Here is a 23,369-nt window from a genome sequence, read left to right as displayed (position 1 = left end):
ATTAATAGTAAGAAAAGGTCTGATGGTGGAGATATTTTGACAGTTGACCTGCCAGAGTTTATTAATGGTTAGAAATAGGGCATGGAAGAAAGAGAGGGTTCAAGGAAATGTTTCCACTGCATCTTTAAGAATCCAACTACAGAGTAAGATTTATGTCAAAAATTTACTTTGGTGCCTATGTAGATGTCTCTAAAGTTTAGAGTTCAAAGCAAGCCTTTTCTTTTCCAAAAAAAAAAAAAAAAAAAAATGTATTTTCTTCCCTAAGTTCAAGACAAATCCTTACTCCTACAATGTAAGCCCAATTCATTTTTACTGTTCTCAGGGAGAAGGGAGATTCAGCAATTTTATCCTTAGAAGCCGTTAGCATCCTGTCATCATCCCACCATTCAAATCTTTGGGAAAAAGCCAGAATGAAATTGATCATTTAAAATGACTTGTAAAGCTGTAACTCAGAGTGAGCTGCCAGCTAACAAATGAAGTAAATCCTACTTTCCCTCCCATTTTTGTGTTTTTTTCTTCTATTTGTAAAGTCATACATAGAGCCTCAAGAATAGAAGAATTCTTAAGGCTCAACCAAGTCCAACAAGAAACTAGTCAGCTCCATTCTACTTATTAAAACTATTTTTATTCTTTAAATAAAAGTTAAAAAATAAGAATATATAAAAAAGTTTATTTTCCAAGTTGGAAAGACTTTTGCAAAACATTTTTATCTCTACAGCTTAAAAAAATGTAATTTGTGTTAATACTACTATCATAGTTACAACCTTGGACCTTAATGTAGAAAGCACTGTTTGTATTATGGTGCTTTGAATTATTGGTAGGCTTGTATTCTTTTAGAAGTTAATTGGGATGAAAAGAATTAAATAATATTTACAGCTTTATCTAATCTATTTTATACAGTCAGACTCAAGGACACAATTATTCATGGAGTCATTATTAAACAATGCTTCTTATATCTGAAAAACTTGTTGAAAACATTGTTGATAGTTACTCTTTATTCTTTTGAGTAGCTCAAGTAACCTAAAATTTCTCTATATTAAAATCTAGCTCTCAAATGGTGGCGGTGTTACCAGGGATTTGAGGGTTAGGAGGGTGGGCTTACATCTGAGGGATGCCTTGAGCATTGTGAAGGGGAGGGGCATACTGTAACCCTTTCTAGGGAGAGGCAAAGATATAAAATATAACAACAACAACAAAATCTAGCTCCAATTCTAGCTCCAATCTTCTGAATTCTTTTCAGAAGTGCCATTTGAATACAATATATAGAAAAATATTTTGGCTTGTTTCTCCTTTTGTTCCTCAAGATTTCCAAGGAAAGTTTAGGTAAAGCATGCCTTATATTACATAGCAGTCCCCAGTTTAAGGTTTTCACAGATGTTCATGCTCCTATTTACTCCTAACAACCTCGCTGCCTGAGTGAGAAGGGCACACACACAATTTGTCTTACATCAGTGCTTCCCATTCAAAGTGGCTGCATTTTCCCCTTTGCATCTCAGTAATTGAAAGTTAAAGATTTGTTTCATTATCTTGCTCAGCCAACCACACTCTAACCTACTTCTGCTATATAATGAACTTCATTGTAGTTTTTTTTTTTTTTTTAATGTGACTCTAGGGAAATCATACTCACATGTTCTATATTTCTACATCAAGGTAAAATAACTCCAAACCATTGTTTTCTTTTGTAGTAATATTCTTCATATGTACTTACTTCATTGAGAAATTTAAAACTGCTCTTCTGGCTAATTACACATTTTTACCTTTCATAAATCTTTTATAACATCTTAGCCAATGAAAATTTTGTGAACTTGTCATTCCTTCAGTCTCCATTCCTTCAGTAATTGTCGAGTGGAGAATTCATAGCTAGAGGACCAAATCTTTAGTTCTAAGGCCCATCACCTTATTTGGATTTTATATTTATTGGGAAAATGCTATTGGTCTAAAGAAACCTAAGAGGTCACACAAACCTCAGTTGGAAACATAAGATATTTAGAATGCACAAGAATGTGCAGTAGCATTGGGAATATGATTAGGAAAAGCAGAAGAAAATTTGAATTTTACCATAGCTTTGCATACCTATGAGAAAAGAGTTTAAGGCCTAACAGATGAAATGTGTATAACAGAGAGTGATGGTGAAGGAACATGCTTCTTGGAGTGGAAGCATGGACATCAATTGTGAAAGCTATCCTCAAATAGAAAACTGTAACTTCAAAAATTAAGATTTCTGGTAAGAATATGGGCTGAGAATTACTGAGTTTCTCATATGTTGACATATAGACCTAGCCACAAACATTTGGGTTTGATTTTTCTGTATTCTTTTTAAAGAATTTGAGTTTCTGCAAAGAAACCTTTGATGACCTCTGTATCCTAGGGAAGCTATGAAGGGAAGCTTTTCATAAAGGGGTTGGTGCTTTGCCTCAGGTAAAGAGATCTGGCAGATGACTTTAACTAGGAAAAGGCTTTTAGAGATGGGATTGAACAAAAGGACTATCTGGGAAACTAAATGGCTTTCTATTTCCCTGGAGACCTTGTATCTAAAAGATCTGGGAATTTTAGGTCTTCGCAAGATGACTTCATACTTCTGTTTGAGATAAATTCCTTTAGAATCTGGGAGATTCACACTGAAAGCATAAGTAGAAAGATAAAATCTAAAGCCAACTGAAAACAAATTTGAAACTTTATAAAATATTACTTCTGGTCTTTATTAGTTGATGCAAGGTAATAAGGATTTGAAATTAGTAAAATTAGCATACTATATGCCTTCTTTCCAGTTTTGTTTGTCAAATTAGAAGGATGTTACTGTGAGTTTGTGTGAATATGAAAAACAATCCCAATTTAACTGTTTCTATGGCAATAATTGCTTATCTCTATGGAAATAGTGGTCTGCCTATATAACAATAACCAGTGAAGAAAAAAGACACACTGACTGACTTTTAAATTTTTTTATTTTTTCTATTTTCATGTTTTCCCCTTTTCAGAAGTCTTATTTTGTTTGGTGATGCCAACAAATCTGGGCTTCTCCATTGTTTCTTTTATTGACTTTTAAATAAATTGGTTCTCATCTGACTTCGGAGTTAGACACATCTGGCTGCAAACCTTGAAAGCATCATGACTAACTGGCTTTCTCTAAGTTATTTCCTCTCAGAATCCCTCAGTTTTCTACTTTCTAAATATAGTTATATCATTCCTGTAGAGTCGTTGACAAGATTAAAGATAACTTACATACAGCACTTACAAACACAATATGGGACCAAATATGAGATTTGCTACTAATTTGGTATGTGACTTTAGTTAGGCCACTTGGTCTCCTCTGGCCATGCTCTGCTCCCCTAGGGATGCTCTAAGGTTTCTAACTAAATGTAATACCCTACATATATTTTTTACTCTGAATATTCCACTTATTTTGTACTTTACAAAGAATACCAGGATCCCAGACTTCTAAGATATTATGACTAATCTAGAAAACCATGTGTGTTACTTGTCTGTTTTAAAAGGAGTGTATTACAGAATTGCCTTCTGGTTATAATGACAATTCAGGCCCACAAATATTTCAGTGGTACTTAGCATTTTGCTACCTTAAGAAGCTACTGTTCTCTTCCATGCATTTACTTGTCATTAGTCAGATCATAGCTTTCTTGAATGATTCATACAAAGAAACCTTTTCTGCTTTAATTTTATAGTTTATCCTTACTATGTAATCCATCACCTGATTGGCTGCAAGATTTTATTAATTATCTCAATACATGTATCCAATAATTCTGAAGCATTGCTACATTCTCTGGAATTCATAAATTAATTTGTTCATTCTTGTTTTTAAAGTTTTCTGTACAGTCCAAAATATTTTTGAGATTTTGTAACCTATTTAAAATTCCATTGAAAAGTTTTAACTTTAAAAATGCAAATAATTTCTACTATGGCTAGTTTAATATGTTTTCTTTAATTTGGTCTTCTGTTTTTGTCTGTGGCATATATATATATAAGAGAGTAGTATAAATATGTATTTATGTATTATTTTTTCAAATATTTATTAGTGTTTGAACCAGAAATGCAGCTGTGTTAGATATCATTAAAATTCATACTATAGGCTTAGGGGAAAATTAGTTTTTTTCAAAGTTACATTAAAGAATGAAGATTTTTTTTTTATATAAAAGTTAAACTGAATTGAGAATCGTACAATAACAAGATATAAAAGTATGTAATTTTATATAATGGACAGCATTATATTCAAGGCATAGTTGATGACTACAAAATAGAATATTATAATTGTAGGGTTTGAATAGTTTGTAAGGGAATGATTTATATTGGCTGTATTCCCAAATATATATTCTGAATTCAAATAAAACCTGACCCATTAGTGCTATGTCCGGATTTTCAGTCCTGTTCCATTGGTCTATGTCTCTGTTCTTGTGCTAGTTTTTGTTAATGTAGCCTTGTAGTAGAGCTTGAACTCTGGTAGATTAATGCCTCCAAATTTGTTCGTTTTGCTTAAAGCCAATAAATATATATATATATATATATAACCAAAGTGTTTGTATCCTCATAATATTCTGAAATTTAAAAAAGAAGAAAACATATGGGAAAACTTAATGCATCAACTCTATATTTACAAAAATTATAATTAGTTTTTATGTTCTTTTTAACTACATGTAATTCACTATACTGAAACACTCAGTTTGATTTTAAAGTATATATTTGTGTAGAGGGAGGTAGGGAGAGTAAGCTATTATTTATTTTGAGGATTTTTGGGTTTTGATTTGATAATCTCCAAAGAACAAAATTGTTTTCTGAACTTTGATTGTCTATTGCTTGAGAAGAAAAAGAAATGATGTTTGCAAATATAGAGTCAATGTGTTAATTTTTTAACATTTTGTAGTTGGCTTATAATTCCAACTGTAAACTCATGAATCCCTATTGTAATACCTCTAAGATCTGAAGATTATTTTTGCTTCATGATGATCCAAAATTAATCTATAAAATGGGATTTGTGTACTTGGTTCAGAGTGTATTGTGGGATCAAATGAGATAATGTGCTGCTACTAGCACTTAAATGCTTAGTAAATGGTGTCTTCTGTTATTGCTATTTGTTCCTCCTCTTTCTTCAAAATATTACATTTGTTTAGGAACACATACCTCAGTTTTCCTTGTTTTGAAAAAGCATAGAACCCATGATTTCTCTTCAGTAAGATGAAGTGGCTAAAATTCTACAATTAAGCCAAGACATGATGGTTCAATAATAATCAGCCAAAGAGAAGTTGGTACAAAATGAAAGGATGCAATTGTGAATGATAGTAGGTGTCAATGGGAAAAGTCATGAGCTAACACTGAAGAGGAAGTCAAAGACCAGGTCAGGGATACACACTAGAAAAGATTTTGTATTTTATACAAGTGTAACAGGAAATCACTGGGAGTGACATGATTCAATTTATGCTTAAAATCTATTCCGACTGAGGTATAGAGAATGAATTGGAAAGGTACAAAATGGAAGTGGGGAACATAGTGATGTTTTAATTTAGGAGGGATTTGATGGACTAATGTTTGACAGTCAAGGTAGGAACAAGGATACAACATTAATCTATGTTTTAGATGTGAAACAGCAAGTACAGTGATGAACTAGATTCAGGGTGTGAAGATATGGACATACTAAGGATAACTTAACTGATTTCTGGTTTGAGTAAGGAGTCTAATTATCCACATTATTTTACACAAAGCAGAGAATGGTTAAGGCAGAGGAAGATAAAAAGGAATTGACATATATTTGGTCTTACTGGATATAAGGAGTGAGATAACTGCTTCTGACTTAATTCTCATGGAAGGCTATTGATTTTTTACAAATAGTCAAACTGAATAGCAATTAAATACCTTGCCAGAGTTCACAAAATAAATGGAAAACTAGGTCTGTTTGACTCCAAGGCCCAAGTTTATCATATTAACCCTGTTTCTACTTATTAAGCCCATGGTAAACTTCATTTATTTAAAAAACATGGATAGCTATTGTAACAAACTCACTATGTGCTGAGATCCTAGCACACAACAGTAAATAGGAAAAATGTCTCCCCTTTTGGACCTTATACTCTAGTGTGGGAGGCAGAAAATGAGCAAGTCTATGTAAAAACAGGATGATGTAATAGAAATGGAGACTTGGATCTCTTAGATAGGGTGGTTAGGACAGATCAAGATAAGGAAAAAACAATTTAGCAGAGATGTAAGGATGACAATGAGAGAAGAATGTTCTAGTTAGAGACAAAAAGCCCTGTGGTGAAAACTAAAAAGACCTATGCATCTTGATTGTGGTTAGCAAACAAGACAGCCAAGTATATGATTACAGAGACAAACCATGGAGAGCTTTGTAGACCATGGTACAAGATTTGGATTTTCCTCTAAGAGCACTGGCCAGCCATTGAATTATTTCAAGTAAGGGAAAATGTGCTTTATATTTTAAAAAGGTAACTGGTTTCTGAGAACAGAAGGAGACAAGAATAGAAGAAAGAAGTCCAGTCAGACTGCTCTTGAATTAGTTCAGGTGAGAAATTCTGGTGGCTTCTAGAAGGATATGGAATAGAGATAGAGAGAAGTGCAGTGTATCAAGACATTTTCCATAAATAATACCTACAGGATGTGTTGATGGGTGGGTTGTAGGTGGTGAGAAAATTCAGAAGTAAAAGATGGCCACCCCCCTATACCAGTTTTTGGTTTGAGTGTCTAAGTGTCAGTACCTTTTAGTAAGATGAGGGAGTCTAGGGAAGAAAGTGCTTTGGTGGTGGAAAATGAAAGATATGACCAATAAATATTTATTGAATTAAAGAACAACAAGATTGGTCACGGAAGTAATTTTGCTTATACAATTAAATACCATATTTCCTTGTATGACCATCCATTTATGAATCATCCATGGCTGCTTCCATGTCATAACAGCAGAGTCAGGTAGTTCCAACAGAGGTCTGATGGCCCACGAAGCTTAAAATGTTTGCTTTTTGGCCCTTTATAGAAAAAGTTTGCCAACCCCTGCTACAGAGCATGGACTAAACTTAATTTTAGAATATAGATATCATTTTTTAATCCAATGGATGTTCTTTATTCTACATAATCTTTATAAAGCCTTTAGACTATTTTTTTAAAGCCATCCTTTCATTACTAAACTATGCCTTCTCTGAGTTTGTTTACTATTGCGGTTTTCTCTTTTCTCTCCTTCCCCCGCCTCTCCCTCTCACACTTTATTTTTGGTGCCTTTTCCTGTTTATTTCTCTTTATCCTCAGAAGTGAGTCTTTCATAAGTTACATTTCCGACATGTTTCTGTCATTTTCTCAAAGTCTGCCTAGCTCCCACCTCACTTCCTTCAGGTATTTGCACAAATGGCAGCTTACCAAAGAAGCTTTCTATATTCAGTGTGTCTTCCCAACCTTAACTCATCACTGTCTCTCTTATGATTTATCATGACTGATGTTCTACCTAGTTTTGTTTATTTGCTCCTTGGCTATCTCTCTCCAAATACTATGTCAGTCCCATGAGGACAGAGACTTTACTGCTTTGTTCGTAGATGTATTTCCAGTGCCCAGAACTGGGTCTGCCATGTAATGAGCACTCAGTATTTGTTGAATGAATGAATGCATCCATTATATTCACTCTTTAGGAAAACTTACTCATGTCCACATTATTAAATATTACTTCTAATAAAAATACATTCAGTTTACATCTCCATGTTCTAAATTTGATCACTCTTCAGATCCAGATGTTTTAGTCTACAGTACCATTTTTAGTCTTTTCCCCAAACTAAACACTCTGTCCTGTAAATAAACATTACTGTTTCTCTAGGACATCTTAAGCATCCTTGTCTCATGCCTTTGTTCATGTCATTCCTTCTGCTCAGAATGTCCTTTTCTTTCTTTTCACCATTCTAATGCTTCCAGAACATTTCATGCCTTGGTCCAGACTCTGAGTCTGCACAGGAAGTTACCTCTTCCTTACTTGTACTTGTCTGTAAAACCACAGCATGGACAGTACTGCGACAGAGAGGGCTTCCTAGGCCAACTAACTGTGCTCTGTGTCATCAGTTGTTTCTTTCATGATGGGACCTATCACCATCTGAAATTATCTGAATTGTTTATTCACTTAACAATTTTATGTATTCCCCACTAGATCAGTTCTTTGAAGTCTAGTCTAGTCAAAGAACTAGACTAGACAAAGAACTAGACTAGTTCTTGGAAGGCAAAGACTTTGTGTATCTCGTTCACTTGTTAAATTCTCAGTGGTAGGATAGTCCTTGGAACACTCTGGGGGCTCAATAGAGATTTGTTGGATAAATAAATTTACAGAATAAACTCTTCAGTCTGCAATGATCTCTTTCCTCTTGTCAAATTATAGTGCTTCCCATTGTTACTGCTCTTCTGGGAATGCATGATTCATTGACTTGGGAATCCCTTATATTGTTGCCTTCAGTTGTTTTCTGCCTGCCTCGGTGCCTGGCTTCTCATGGTTTCCTGAATTATTTCTCTAATAAGGTTTAAACACCCCTGAATATCAAAAACAATATCATAAACACACACAAACATGGAAAGAGTGAGTGGATAATGCTATATATACAAAAACTCTCCTTGTCTTATACTTGTGGTTAGTTATCATTTAATTCTCTTTCCTCTGCAGGGGTGTGCTTTTTTTTTTTTTTTTTTTTTTTTTTTTTTACCTTACTGGTTATTGAAAGACCTGGGATTTATTTTCTAACTAGTTCCTATATTGATTTGTCTATACTTTTCAGGTATACACACAAAAATGATTTCCCCTATTAGATTTATTCTGTCTTCATGTTAGGATTAAAATATGAATGACTTGTATAGAGATGACCATTTATAAGTATCTGTTTCTAAAAGACCACATACATATTCTTTTTAAAAACTGAAAGAAAACTGGTATAATCAACTTAAATCTTCCCATTATATTCTGTGTAACATAGAAAGAATAAGGTAGTCAGAAAAAAATATTGACTAGATAGTACAATAAATGATGAAATGATGAAATTATATTTTCTTTCTAAAGAAAAATTGTCATCTTCAAAAATAGCCTCTTTAAAGTATAGTAGGCCCTTTTTTTCCCAAGGTTTTGCTTTGCAAGGTTTCAATAACAGTCACCCATAGTCCAAAATATTAAATGGAAAGTACCAGAAATAAACAATTCATATGTTTTAAACTGCATGCCATTCTTAGTAGCAGGATGATATCTTACAACACTCTGCTCCATCCTGCACTAGATGTGAATCATCCCATCTCTTTCTCCAGTGTATCCACACTGTCTATGCTGCCCAGCCATTAGTCACTTAGTAACCAGCACGTTTATCAGATTTACCATTGAGGTATTGCATTGCTTGTCTTCAGGTACCCCTTATTTTATTTAAGAAGGCCCCAAAGTGCCAGAGTAGTGATGTTGACAGTTCAGATATGCCAGAGAGAAGCCATAAAGTGCTTCCTTTAAGTAAAAAAGTGAAAATTCTTGGCTTAATAAGGAAAGAAAAAAAATAATTGTATACTGTGATTGCCAAGATCTATAGTAAGAATGAATCTTTTATCTGTGAAGCTCTTAAGAAGGAAAAAGGCATTTGTACACAGTATATATTTGGTTTGGTTCTATCTGTGGTTTCAGGCATATGTCAGGGGTCTTGCAACCTATCCCCTGCAGCTATGGGGGGTGCTATTCTATGTTGAGGACAGGGGCAAGCAAATTCTGTCAGTAAAGGGCCAGATAGTAAATTATCTTAGGATTTGTGGACCACATAGTCTCCACTGAAACTACACAACTCTGCCATTATAACATATAAGCAGATAGGGACAATATTGTGAAGCTAAATGACAGACAGAGAGAGACTCTCTGAAAGAAAATGATGTTCATTTGGGAGTGTGCATTACAATGTGAATATCCATGCCATAGTAAACTGTGTGGGTATTCAGAAAGGGAAAGGAAGACAAAGGTTTTTAAAGAAAAAAATGAGGAGGATTACATCATTTTTGAGATAATTATCCTTAACTACAAGGATCAGTGACAAAGGTGGTGCCCAACTGAAGTTGGACACACAGTTACTGGGCAGAAGTCATTGCAAAAGTATATTTTTGTGGAAGGTCATGATGACCTCTCTGCAAGGTTGTGGTTTTTGCAGAATCTTTTGGGATAGTCTTTGTTATCAGGTGTTTATGTGTGAAAACCCTCTCCCACTCTATTTGTCAGTTTTTTGTTTTTTTGTTTTTTGACACAAGTGACTCCATTTTGATTCTAACAACTTTTACAATATGTAAATGGATGGATGTGACTGTGTTCCAATAAAACTTTATTTATAGCCACTGAAATTTGAATTTTATAGAATTTTTACACACCAGGAAAATATCATTCTTCTTTTGATTTTTTTCAACCATGTAAAATTGTGCAAAGTATTTTTAGCTTTCAAGACATACAAAAATAAAGGATGGGACAGATTTGGCCTGAAGGTTGTAGTTTGCCTGCCTCTGGTTGAGGTAATTCATCTTGAACATAAGTCATGTGTATGGCTTTGGATATACCCTGTGCCTCAACATTATTAAATGCCAGGGCAATGGGAGTGGCCTGAGAGGAAGTTCACAAAATCCTCAACAGAGAACACTAAAGTCTGACAGAAAGACCTTGAGCAGAAAGCAGAAGTGTGCCCTGCTACCCAGAAATTCCCAGGCTTTGAAATGGCTAATGGATAAAAAACAGAATTTGAAGCTAATGACTCACAAATCTTTTTGCCATTTTGCTGCTGGAAAGGTATATGCAAAATAGTTAATTATTTAGTGTTTCAATATATATAATACATTATATATACATATATTACATATACAATATACATAACATATTTTATATAATAAATATATAATCATTAGAAACTAGTAAATTGAAAAAATGCCATGGGGGTACTTTCTTGACTGCCTTCTTAGTTTTGAGTATCAGAGAATCCTGCTCTTTCTCTAAAAAAACAAAACAAATGTAAACTCCTAATGGAAAGAACATGTCTCACCTGAATCTCCGTGTGAGGACTCCCCTGGAACTTGGGGACCTAAAGCTGTGTAAGGGTGATGGTGGAGATGGGGCTGATGGGGCTGTCTCTCAGGGCAACGTGGTTCCTGCAGAGGCCCCTGTCTAGCTGCTCTATTTCCAGGGAAGTGATGGCTACATGTTACTCTCCTGCAGTCCTGTTCTTTCCCTGTGGCCCTGAACATTTGCCAGCCTTTTGGAAAAGAAGACAGAATAGATGAGGGAAGCAAGGTATAAAGAAGAACAACTAAAAATCTGTCTTTATAAATATCTGAATGCTTCCTATAGACCACTACTGCAAAATCCTAAAACACGAGTTTTCATAGAAATGTTAGAATATAAAGATTGTGCTAGATGAATTAAACTGGGTATATATCTATATCCCCTTTTGATAAGCACCATTGTTCAGCGGTATCTAGTTTTGATCTCCTGACAGACATGTGAGTGCTTTATTTCCTCAAATAAAATCATTATTCCTGCCTTACATACGTAGGGAAAAATATTGCAATGAAGCAAAGTAAATTTGCTATTAATTTGTTAGGTAAAATCAAACTGTACCACACTGTGCAAAATCATAGACTTCTGAGTAGATATACTAGGTTTCAAGTTGTGTTCCCACTTCTGACCTTGGGGAAGTAGCTTAAACAGAGATTGCTCCCTCATTTGTAAAATGAAAATCCTGGCGATAATGATAGGGCTATTGATAATAAAAAATACCTCAAAGGGATGTTTTGAATGTTAAGATATCATATGTAAAGCATCTGACCACGTCCTGTGATAAGAGCAGTGCCTAGCACAGAGGAGGCATTTGATAAATACTTGTTGAATTAATTAAGGAATAAATGAAGAGTACCAAGATCATACAAGTTTTCAATAAATGTCAGCTATCCTTCTCTTTCTTCCCAAAGGCCCTCAATATTGTACAAGGCACTCATCATTGCTATATAAGTATAAAAATCATGTTTTTTTAAAATGTTAAATGCCACAGGGGTCATACTACAGACAGGCTTGGCTTAGTCCCTATCTGTTTGTTATGGATACACTGGCAAAACTAATAGGTGCTTTCTAACACACTGAGGTGATAGTGCATCATTCTCCCCAACCCCATATTTTTCTTACAGAATTTCAAAACTGTGCAGGTGACCATCTATTAATATTGAGTGATGTTTTCCACAAGCAATTCCGTTTTTATAACTGGGCAATTTTCTAATATTGATGAATCAAGACTGAGTTTGTAAATTGTTCCCTCTGAATCAACATGAAAAATGATGCAAACTTCAACTATATTAGAAACATCAATACAAAGAAACAATGAAAAGGGCAGATTTTAGGGCAGCCCTTAAACCTCTGTATCCCCCTACACGGTTGTTTATGGTTATAAGGTGCCATTGCCTGGCTGTTTTCTCTAATCATTTACATCACATGGAGTGCTAAAGAATTTGAGTTGTGGCATTAAACACTTAGATCAATGCTTAAAAGTAGTGCTTTTGAAGTGCTCTTTGCAATCTGTGGTCTTAGCTGCAATAGAAATACTGAATTTTGTCATTTGTGATGCAGTGATTCTTTTACTCCATTGAGGCAGTATATTTTTAACCTAGCTAACCTTGTGTATTCAAATGACCAGAGAAAGCAGGCCCGCCCTTCTTGCAGAATCTATCAGGAAGGAAGGAAAGGAGGGAGGGAGGGAGGAAGGGAGGGAGGGAGGGAGGGAGGGAGGGAGGGAGGGAGGGAGGGAGGGAAAGAGGAAAAGATAAAGGAAAAATAAACAAGGCTGAGTAAAAAGAAACCCTTATTTCCACTCCCTAGATGGTATGTTTAAGTACTAAAGGTTGAGCTCTATTTAAGTGTGGTTCCTGTCTTTGGTTATATGAATATACTCAACATAAAGTTTTGAATATATAATCTCATGCATAGGGTCACTGAGGGAAAAAAATATTTGCTACAGAAGTCAAATACTTTATCATATAATATGAATACATAGTGGGGGTAGTTCCCTTGGATTTGATTATGGGAAAACCTGCTGTGATAATAATAGGCACATTTACGTAGGACCATCCAAGCTCCAGACACTGTTCTAGATGGACTACTCTCAGCTCTCATCAGTAACTTATTTACTCCTACAACAGCCCAATGTAGTAGACAATATTATTGTTCACATGTTACAGAAGACAACTGAGGCACAGAGAGACTAGGCAATTTACTCAAAGTCACATAACTTAGAAGATACAGGTGGAATTTATCTTTCAAACTGAGACTTTTGAGATTGATAGGGGATGCTTTGAATAATTACACATAGCAGCAAAGATAAACTAGAACTGACCTGTGACAACTAGGTTTTATGGTTACTCTGAAAAATCAGAGACTTGAATCCAGGGTCCAGATCCAAAGCCCATGTGCAAGCCACTCTGGTGACTACTGTTCTCTGTTGGCCTTTGTCCATTTTGCTAATCTCCTCAGGCCTTATCCAGACACTCTTGCCCTCTTGCTCCTAGCCTTTTCCTTACACATGCCTTCCATTCCTTCCCAAAATGTAAGCAATGTTTCAGATTAACTGCCTCCAATTTTTATGTGGATCACTCATAATACAAGAATGAATAAGACAGAATCCTCATGCTCCAGGACCTCAGTTAGGGCAAAGGGCTAAAACGTCATGATTTCCCTCAGGAATAAGGTTAGAAACATTATCCTACATTATTTATTGAAAGAAGTGCTCAGTGGTTACCAAGAAAAATGGCTCATGTGCTTCTAGACCCATCTGCAAAGATTCCTCTATGCTTTTTGATGAACAGAAATCTATACTAAACCTGAATCCTTTGAGAGCTTGGCCAATGTAAGACATGATGCTCTCAAAGGAATTGTATGTTGCCTATCCAAATTCAAAATGAAAGTAGTAAAATTGCAAAATGGAAGTGCAGCTGGTTTTGCTTCAAGGTTTATCATTGATGAGTCACCTATTTTTATTGCATAAGAAATCAAATGTAATGTTGTAATGAAAACATGATACAGTGAATTTAGGATAACTCTTGGAGCACTCAAGATGTGCCTGTTTGTTCAGGGATACTGAGTCCTTTGAGATTTATTTTAAGCACTTTAGTCTTCTATAAGAAAGGCATTTTTTTTCCATTTTTGAGGAAAGTTGCTCCATCATCTAAACGCCCACAATGACTGGCTTTAATTCAGCAGTTGTTACAGAAGCAGGGTGTGTAGATTGTGCACTTTTATGTCCCTTTGTCAGCATGAGATAGATATTTACTTAGATGTAGCTTAAGGCATTAATTTTTAAATCTTACCTCTTTGGTATTCACTTAAAATATGAGCTCCTCATTTCCCTAACGACTTTAACTGCATCTAAATTTTACCTAGGGGTTTTGAACAGTTGAACTCAGTGAAGAAGGAAAGGGATTGAGGACTGGATGGATCCAAGAGTCAGGAACAGGGACTGAAAGAAAGAAGCAAAAGTCACCTTTAAATTTCATTTGCTCTAAGAAAATAGATTTTCTGATTGATTTCTTAGGGGTCATGAAGAACCATAATGTCATCTTAGATATCTGCCTAGCTAAATTCAAGGTAAATACATATCATTTTAAATGTTTCATATTTTAAAAAACATGTGCATTGATAACTTGAAGAGTAGCATTTGAATCCTACCAGTCTATTAAGTCATATCTTTTTCATAATGGATTTATTGAAAGTATAATCTTACTTGAAGAACTACATTGCTAAAAGAGTAAGTTTTAAGTGTTCTCACCAGACACACAACAAAGAAAAGTATATGAGGTAATGTGTATGCTAATTAGCTCAATTTAGCCGTTGCAGAATGTATACATATTTCAAAACAACATGCTGTATGTGATAAATATATTCGATTTTGATTTTCTAATTAAAAATAAATTCAAAATAAAATAACTCAAGAAACAAAGAGATATTCCAGTAACTTAGTTACCATCTAGGCAAAAATCTCAAACCACTTGAAACTTATATATACTTATAATATTTTTAAAAACCCAAGACATTCCTAGTATAATTAATGAATAAATATTTTTGTGCACTCCCCATGCTGGAGGCTATTACAATTTAAAGGACTTGTTGCACAAATTAGTGCCCCTAATTGATTTTTACATTCCTTTAATCTAGAACTATGTTCAAAAATACAATTTAATCCATATAGATATAATTTAACAGCTAATGTACCTGTAATTGAAGAATGAAGGTACTTCATAAAGTGAGATACATGAATATATAACTATAACAATTTATAGATTTATGAGTATAGTATTAGGCTAGCATATATTAAGGGTAAAGTAATATGTAGTTGATATAGAAAATACTTCCTCCATTTGTTATTTCTTTTTTGTTCATTTGTTTGTTTTCTATTCTATGTATACAGGAACAGAAAAATTATTAGACCTCGGAGTCCAGCAATTTATCTTTTGCTTATTTTCCTTTCTATTAATAATAGAAACCAGTTGTATGACAGTCAGAAAACCTTGATTTCTTTTCATCAGTTTTAGAGCAGAGAGGTGAAATAAATTCCTTCCAAACTTCAAGACTATGAAAATTAGAGTCAAAGAATTTGAAAGTAGATGCACTTAGTTTTACATGTTGAATAAAGCTTAGGGGACTAAAGAAAGAATGTGCTAGTAATTTGCTTACTAGTAATGTGCCTACTGTCTATCTATATACAGCAGGGATTTGGACCTTTTAGCAGGTATGGACTGGGTATATACCAGTAGCACAAAGATATTGTTTTAAAATGTAAATAAACTAAAATAATTAGAGCTGTTATCCAAAAACAGCATGTAGCATCCATAACTAATATATATGTTAACCAGTACCTTCTTTCCTTCAACATTTAGTTACAAAATACATTTTTAAGCTTACTATGTCAAATTACAAGCCAAATGAAATTCCATCCTATGCCGATAATGGATTGTGAAATAGCCTGAAAGAGCTTTAATAAAGTACAATTTCACTAATGTGAAAAGCAATAATATATAACCAATTTAATGTGAAACTAAGCTAGTGGTACAGTAATATATTTATACAACTAATATTGTTAAATTCTTAATTTTCATCCTCTCAATTTAAATTACAAATTCCTTCAAATGAAATACGCTTATAAGGAGCCTAATTTTTTTTTTTTTTTACTTTAGCTTTTTCATTGTGATAGCTTTTACAGTTTCCCTGTCATCTTTCCATTTAATCCTCCAAGGGACACTTGAAGCTTTAATTGTAGTACAAGCATGGAACTACATAAAAGTTTTACAGATTACATTTCATCATCGAAAATGTATATAATATGTAAATGCATAAGTATTTATCATCATAGTTTTATTATACATATATAATAAAATTTTATGTAAATATTGCATATAATAAAAATATATTCAGACATTGCTAAACATATCATTCATGATTTTTTTCAGATATATTTAATACATATTGCTAGTAAAGATACAATTCTTCATTAATGTATATACTTTCACAACTTTTTAATTTTAACTTTAGGGGACAGTCTTAAATACTATTTGTTATTATTAATATATTTGATTAATATATATGCATATTATTTGGTTCTATAATTATGACATTATTGGTACTTTACTGTTTGGATTCTGACAGTTCTGTCTCCCAGAGCAATATGGCTTTGTTCTCCATGTCTTCATAGTAGCCCATCTAATCTATGAAAAATTTGTTCTGATGAAAATGCAGAAAATTTTTTCTCAACACAAAATTTAGATTTAAACGCAAATATCAGTCTGTTGGTCAAGTGTGTTAACTAAAATATTGAACAAAAATACAGTATGAACTTATAACACTTGGAATGGAGACCTACCATGAACAACCAGTATAGAAGTTGATATTCTCAGAATATCCACTCCATCATTGACCATCATTGTATGATTCCTGCTGAAAGCAACAAAAACCTAGACTAATAAGTGAAAGAATCAGCAACCTTACTGAAAAATATTGTGTAAAAATGAGAAATAGTCTAGTTTGCTGCTCTGATAAATATAATTTTGACTTGAAATTTTATTTTGAATATACTGCAAGGTTTATTTTGACCAATTTTGATTACACTAAAAAGTAAAGCAAGATTACTTGACATTATTATTTCTCTTTTTAAATAGTGGCTAGCATTCAGAAACTTCCTGCAGCTTCTGTTCTAACAGACATCAACTTCCCAATGAAAGGACGGAAGGGAATGGTTGACTGGGCCAGAAACTCAGAAGATAGGGTAGTCATTCCAAAAAGCATTTTCACTCCTGTGTCATCAAAAGGTAAATATGTGAAATAATTTGAGCTTGAACAAAACATTTGTGACAAGAGCATCTAATGAGACACTAAGTATAAATCTTCATACATTAAACAATTTGAAAACAGTCAGTAATGATGATTCTAAACTAATTTTGTAAATATAGACAACTTATGCTTGGTTTCTAAATCTCTGAATTTACTGAAGAAAAAAGTATCTATTAAAATGGAAAATAAATTAAAAAAAAAAAAAAAAACAAGTTCAAATCATTGACCTGAGCTTGATTGACATGGTCAATTTTCAATATTAATGATATTTTCCCAGTATAAAGCATGTGGTCAAATATTTTAACTTAGGTATTGAAAAGTGTTGCAAAGTCATTTTCTATGCAAAGTCACTTTTATTTCTGCCTCACAGAAAAATATACTTTGGTTTGAAGATATTATTTTGGCATCTAAAAACAAATTTAAGAAAAAAATTAAGTTTTAAGAACATCTTCAATAGACGCTAAAACTAATGGCTCTTTTCAAAAGTGACATTGTGGTCTTAATTCTCTCTTTGGAGACTTTGACCTTAAAGGCAATGCTCTAAAAGAGAATTAGCTTTCTTTCACCATATCATTGGGAATACAAACTCTTTAACAGAAACTAAATCCGCTTCTTGTCTTAGCCTGCTAAGGGAAAATTACTTCATGACACAAAACCATCAAAAACACACCTTAACATGTAGGGTTTGTGGGATAGCATGCATGGTTAGGAATGCATTTCTTCTACCCAGCTTTTCCTTTACATCAAGTGCTGGAGCCCCCTCATAACTAACAATTTAAAGTTTTATAAGATGTAGTTTTTTTCTTGCTGTTTTACTAATATTTTTAATTTTATTCTTTCTAGAATTAGATGAATCATCTGTATTTGTTCTTGGAGCAGTCCTATACAAAAACTTAGATCTAATTTTGCCCACTTTGAGGTAAGCTGAAAAATAATAAGCTTTTGTAATCTTTATAAATTCTTCCAAAATGTGATGATAGCTCATTCTATGAAAATGGTCAAACAAGCTTTGATAACACAAAGGGCTTTTTCTTAAATGAAGTAGAAAATACCAATTTAATGAACAGGTTATTAGCATATTATGCATTTAAAAACAACTAGAAAAGATAATTTTGGTTTCATATTATAGCCCTGCAATTCTGTTGTAACTAATCATGACTTGCTTTCAACTGAAAAAGAAAGAAAGAAAGAAAGAAAAATCTCAAATCTACATAATAGAATGAGTCATTGTAAAATTAATCTGTTTTCTCCCTTTATTTGTAGTTAATGGTACTGTTCATCAACATGGTATAAAATTAAAGGAGTGTCATGATGGCTGAGAGGACACGGTTTCTTCTTTATTTGCACAAGGTTTCAATTTGCTTTCAAATAAATTTTCAGTTACAACTACATTAAGAAAAAGGATTGTTCATTTACAGGACTATTTTTGGAAGAAAGGCATTGATTTCTTTCCTCTCAGACATTAACAAAATTACAAATAGTAATTCTACCAACATTCATTTATTTGCTCTACTGTCTTATCTCCTTTAACAAATCTCACAGAAAACATTATTCACATCTCTTTAGATTATGTTGTTACCACTCACGATTACCTGTTTCCTCCACACCACTTCATTTTGGAGAATTGAGACAAAGTTGCATTTTAGTTAAACACCCTCAGAGTTGAACTGAGCTCTTTCTCATGCCCTTATAAGTAAAGCTTTGAGTTTTATGGAGGATAGACTATGAAGGATATGAACAGTTATACCAAGGGCACAACAAATAGTTTAATAAATAAAAACAATTAGAGTTCAGTCCAGCAGAAAAAAACATCTTCCAAGGAAGCAGCAGTAACTAGTCATTATTCCTTAGAGAAAATCTTTCTGTGTGGCACATTATTAATATAGATGGCTCATCCTGAGCCTCTATGGATGCAGTGTAGGTTCTCTTTCAACCATAAAGACAACCATGGGAAGTTGAATTGTCTTTAACTTCCTTCTCTTTTGGATGAAATTTGGGCTTCCTGAATTTGGATAGATTTGTGTTTGGTTTGGTTTTGCTAGTAAAATATTCCAAAACTACTTAGGCTTACCCTCAACTTTTCCACTGATTTTATTAAGACTTATTGGTATGTACGTTTATAAACAGATAAAATGTATTCATAGTCGCATTGCCTATATCTTTGCATATGATATTTATTTGAGGAGAGATGTGCTATAGTTAAAAGTACCCAAATAATCAAAGTTATAGACTTATTTCCACAGGGAGTCCATTTATGTAATTGTTTTTTTTTTTAAGAATTCTAGACTGGACATTAACTTAAAATCAGATGGCCTGTGTTTTAATATCAATTTAACATGACAAGAGTTTTATACACTGGTCCAGTCACTCAACAATCTTCTGCTTTCAGTTAAACTTTAAAATAGAAACACATTCACCCTATTTACATCTAAGGTATACAGTGAATGCAAACAAAATATTCATTATAAAATGCTTTAGATTATTAATTAGTTTCTCTTCTAGATATCCAGCAAAGTTGCATTATGATTAATCTTGTTCCGTATAATGTCATAGAACTCACTCACCTGCAGAAATGAAATAAAGATTTTGTAATTTACATAAATGTATGTAATCAAGGTAAATGGAAATTTCCCAAGGAATAACCCCTTTGGTAAAAACAAAAAGAAGCATTTAATTAGTGTTACATCCTTCTAAAAAATAATGGTAGAGGCAATTGGTCACTTACAGCTTTTGGGTAGATTAATGGATATATTATGAGTAATTTAATGGATATAGCAGAGAATACTCTGTAAGAGTGGCTCCCGAAATACTACCTATGACACAGAAAGATTCACATAGGCCATTGGGCAAGTCACTGACATTTTTTGTATGTAAAATGTTGGAATTAAACTTTAAAGTTTTTTCCAACTTCAAAAATTCTACTTTTATTCTAGAGATTTCTATATATTCTTTAGATTGAAGTCTTTAGTAAGCTCTGTATAAGAATTATAAATATTTTTAAATATTCATACTATCTATCTATCATGTAATTCTATCTATCTATCTTTCTATCTATCATGTAATTCATTAAATGACTATAGGAAAACTACATTTATATTTAGATTATTGACTAGAAATAATGACAATAAAATGCTCATGATGAAATGGTTGTTTAAGTACTCTTTGAAAGGTGAAAGAAATACTAGCGTTTACTTTTCATTTTCTTTTATCTCGTACAGTAATATAATGTGACCACTAAACACTACCAAGCTTGTTTTTCTCCTTTTCAAAAAATCTTCCAGAAAGTTTAGTGATAGCTGTACCAATTATAAATCTGCTAAATAAGAATACACTTTTTAATGGACAAAGATTATTATTTCAGTGAGTCAGAAAACATTTACTGAGCAGCAATCCTGCTAATGGTACTGTATTAATTCTTTTAAATATCTCCCACTGTCAGAACTTTCAGAATAGTCCTCAGTAAATAATAAAGGGTCAGAGAATTTTTGCTGTAATAATTGATTGTTCTATCTGTTAGAATATCCTAGATAAGCCATTTAAAAAAAATAAGGTAGATAGAAGTTTAGTGTTTACAGTAGGAAAACATTTTAGGAACAAAGGAATAAAATACATATATCTTATTTTATTGTATAAGTTTGACTGTGTGAATTGAACCCAGTGGAAAAGGAAATATCTTCTTATTCAACATGAAAAAATGTACAAATTTGTTATTTATGTTTAGCTGTTATTTATAAATTTTCATGAAATATTTTCATTGGTGATTATTTTATTAACTATCTGTTGAAATATATGGAGCCAAGTTTCCCAAACACAGAATAATGTTAGGTTTGCTTTTTTATATTTTGTTATAATCATTTTCATAATATTCCTTGTAAGGACTATAAAAGAGGACTTGATGTGATGTTTTGAATAGATATAATTTAGAGACCTTCTTTCACAGAAAGACATGAAAATTTTGCGTGTTGATGCTCTTTTATTTAGCTGTCTTTTCTTCTCTCACCCTAATATATTAATACATTCAACTACCTTTCAAGTTGCAATTTTTATTTTACTGTTTGACTGTCTTCTCTTTTAAAGTTACTTCTCTTTTAAAGATTCAAATTGTTACTTCGACTGAAGGAAATGTGCTCCACTCAAGTCCAAACTAAATATGTGCTATTCTTAGCCTCCCATTTTTCTTTTTCTTCTGAATAATTTCTGACAGATAAAAAGTACAGAACCACAGTATATTAACGCTGCAAGTAACATTCAAGTTTAGTTTTATCCAGAACTTTCATTTTATACATGAGAGAAATGAGATTCTTACTGCTTAAGTGACCTGCCCAAGAATACCTGTCTAGCAGGTAATAGCTCTAATCCAACTAGTCTTCTGTCTGCCAAAAACAGGACTCTTCTACTATATCTAACCGCCTCTATGATGCTAATACATTGATACTGTTAAGCGGTACAAACCATGAACTTCTATGATACTGTGTGAATATACATGTATCTTTTGCAAAATATCTTTAAGAGCCAGGAGCAGGTGGACATGTGTAGGCAGTCTCAGGGAACACTGAAGTTGGCCTGGTTTTTCTAACCCAGGATCTCAGTGCCAAGGCTTGCTTGAGTTTGTCACACACGCACACACACACACACACACACACACACCCAGCCCTCATGACCACTCATGTGCCTAGCAGACAAAGGCTGGCCAGCCCAGGCTGTAGAATCCTCTGAGGGAGGTAAGACTGACACATTGAACCCACTCATATCAAAAAAAATTCACAAACATCCATAAACTGGCAAGCTCCTAAACTGCTGTGAGAAATTTAATTCATTTTTTAATATTTTTTGGAGGCCAATTTGGCAATACCAAGAGACCTGAAAGTGTACTGTCATTGGTATAGCAATTGTACTTCTAAGAATTTATTTTAAGGAAATCATCTCTAAGGAGAAAGAAAAGTATCCAAGTATACACTCAAGCCAAGAAATCAAGAAATGGCTATAAACAAGACATTCTCTAATTCATTTAATAAATGCAAGTTTCAGTTTTATGAGAAAATCACAATACTTCTGAGAATGTGAGCAGCGTTTAGATTTCCCGGTAAGACACATGAAAAATGCAGTCCTGTAAAAAAATGCATTTTATGAAGCAATTCGCATTAAAGATGTTATAAAGGATCTGACTAAAATTATATGTAAACTCCTCTATGGTATTAAAATCCATGAAAAATACAGGTGAATGAAAGCTGCAATGTTATAAGCCAATAGTGGTTAGAAAATTATTTTTTAAGAAATGAACAAATTTCAATAATGTAAAATCACATGAATTTCCTGTCAAGTACACTAACCTAATAAAGATAAATGATGCAGCAATTTTTTATATATTTAGGAAGTGGAACTCATTTAAGTTCCTAACACTGTAAGAATTAAACACAAATGGAAAAAGAAATTGAACTAAATAATATTGGAAATAATAGAAAAATGAAGACATAATCACTTTGACACCAATGTGCTCTGAAGGCAATCAACCCGAAGCAGTCAGCTCTCCAAAGAGCACATGCTTATTAGCTTCAGGACCTAAACTTTGAACCTTGCTTCTTCATTCTTACTGTGCAATGAAATATTGTAGTTTTGTGACATTCTGCATCCTTTTAGAATGTCCTATCATGAAAATATTAGCAATTTAAATTATCCATAGAGATAACAAATGGGCATGACTAATAGTATAAAACATTTTAATGTTATATAGTCAGTGTATCATTTCCAAAATCTGGGCTTAATTTGGCCACATTTTTGAAAAGTAAATTTGAATTCCTATCACTTAGCAATTTTGTAATTCTAGGTTCTACATCTCTTAGCAAACCTAACTTGATATTCTAACCAATTTCAAAGCTCTCAGTAAACTCAATCATACTTTTTAGCAGTTGTCAGCTGATTTTAGTTTTTAAAGCAAAGGTATTTAGCTTAAAGTTTTTCATGAAGTTCTCAATTCCCGGAATATATGAAATCATCTATTTTATTTGGTATAATTTAAGTTGAAGGGTTCATTTAAAACAAT

General features: G+C 33.2%; 1 protein-coding gene across 2 annotated transcripts in view; it reads left to right on the top strand.

Annotated features, from left to right (window-relative positions):
* ADGRB3 (adhesion G protein-coupled receptor B3) overlaps nucleotides 1–23,369 on the top strand; it is a 682,014-nt gene that overhangs the window by 347,123 nt on the left and 311,522 nt on the right. For both annotated transcript variants that reach the window (XM_012752559.2, XM_012752558.3), the window contains 2 exons: nucleotides 17,158–17,307; nucleotides 18,173–18,248. In XM_012752559.2, coding sequence (XP_012608013.2) covers nucleotides 17,158–17,307; nucleotides 18,173–18,248 — 226 coding nt within the window. The remainder of the gene's footprint in view (nucleotides 1–17,157; nucleotides 17,308–18,172; nucleotides 18,249–23,369) is intronic.

This window comes from Microcebus murinus, chromosome 5 (genome assembly GCF_040939455.1).
Source record: "Microcebus murinus isolate Inina chromosome 5, M.murinus_Inina_mat1.0, whole genome shotgun sequence".
Lineage (NCBI taxonomy): Eukaryota > Metazoa > Chordata > Mammalia > Primates > Cheirogaleidae > Microcebus > Microcebus murinus.
The sequence above is the reverse complement of the archived record's forward strand: the minus strand, read 5'-3'. Positions and strand labels throughout refer to the sequence as shown.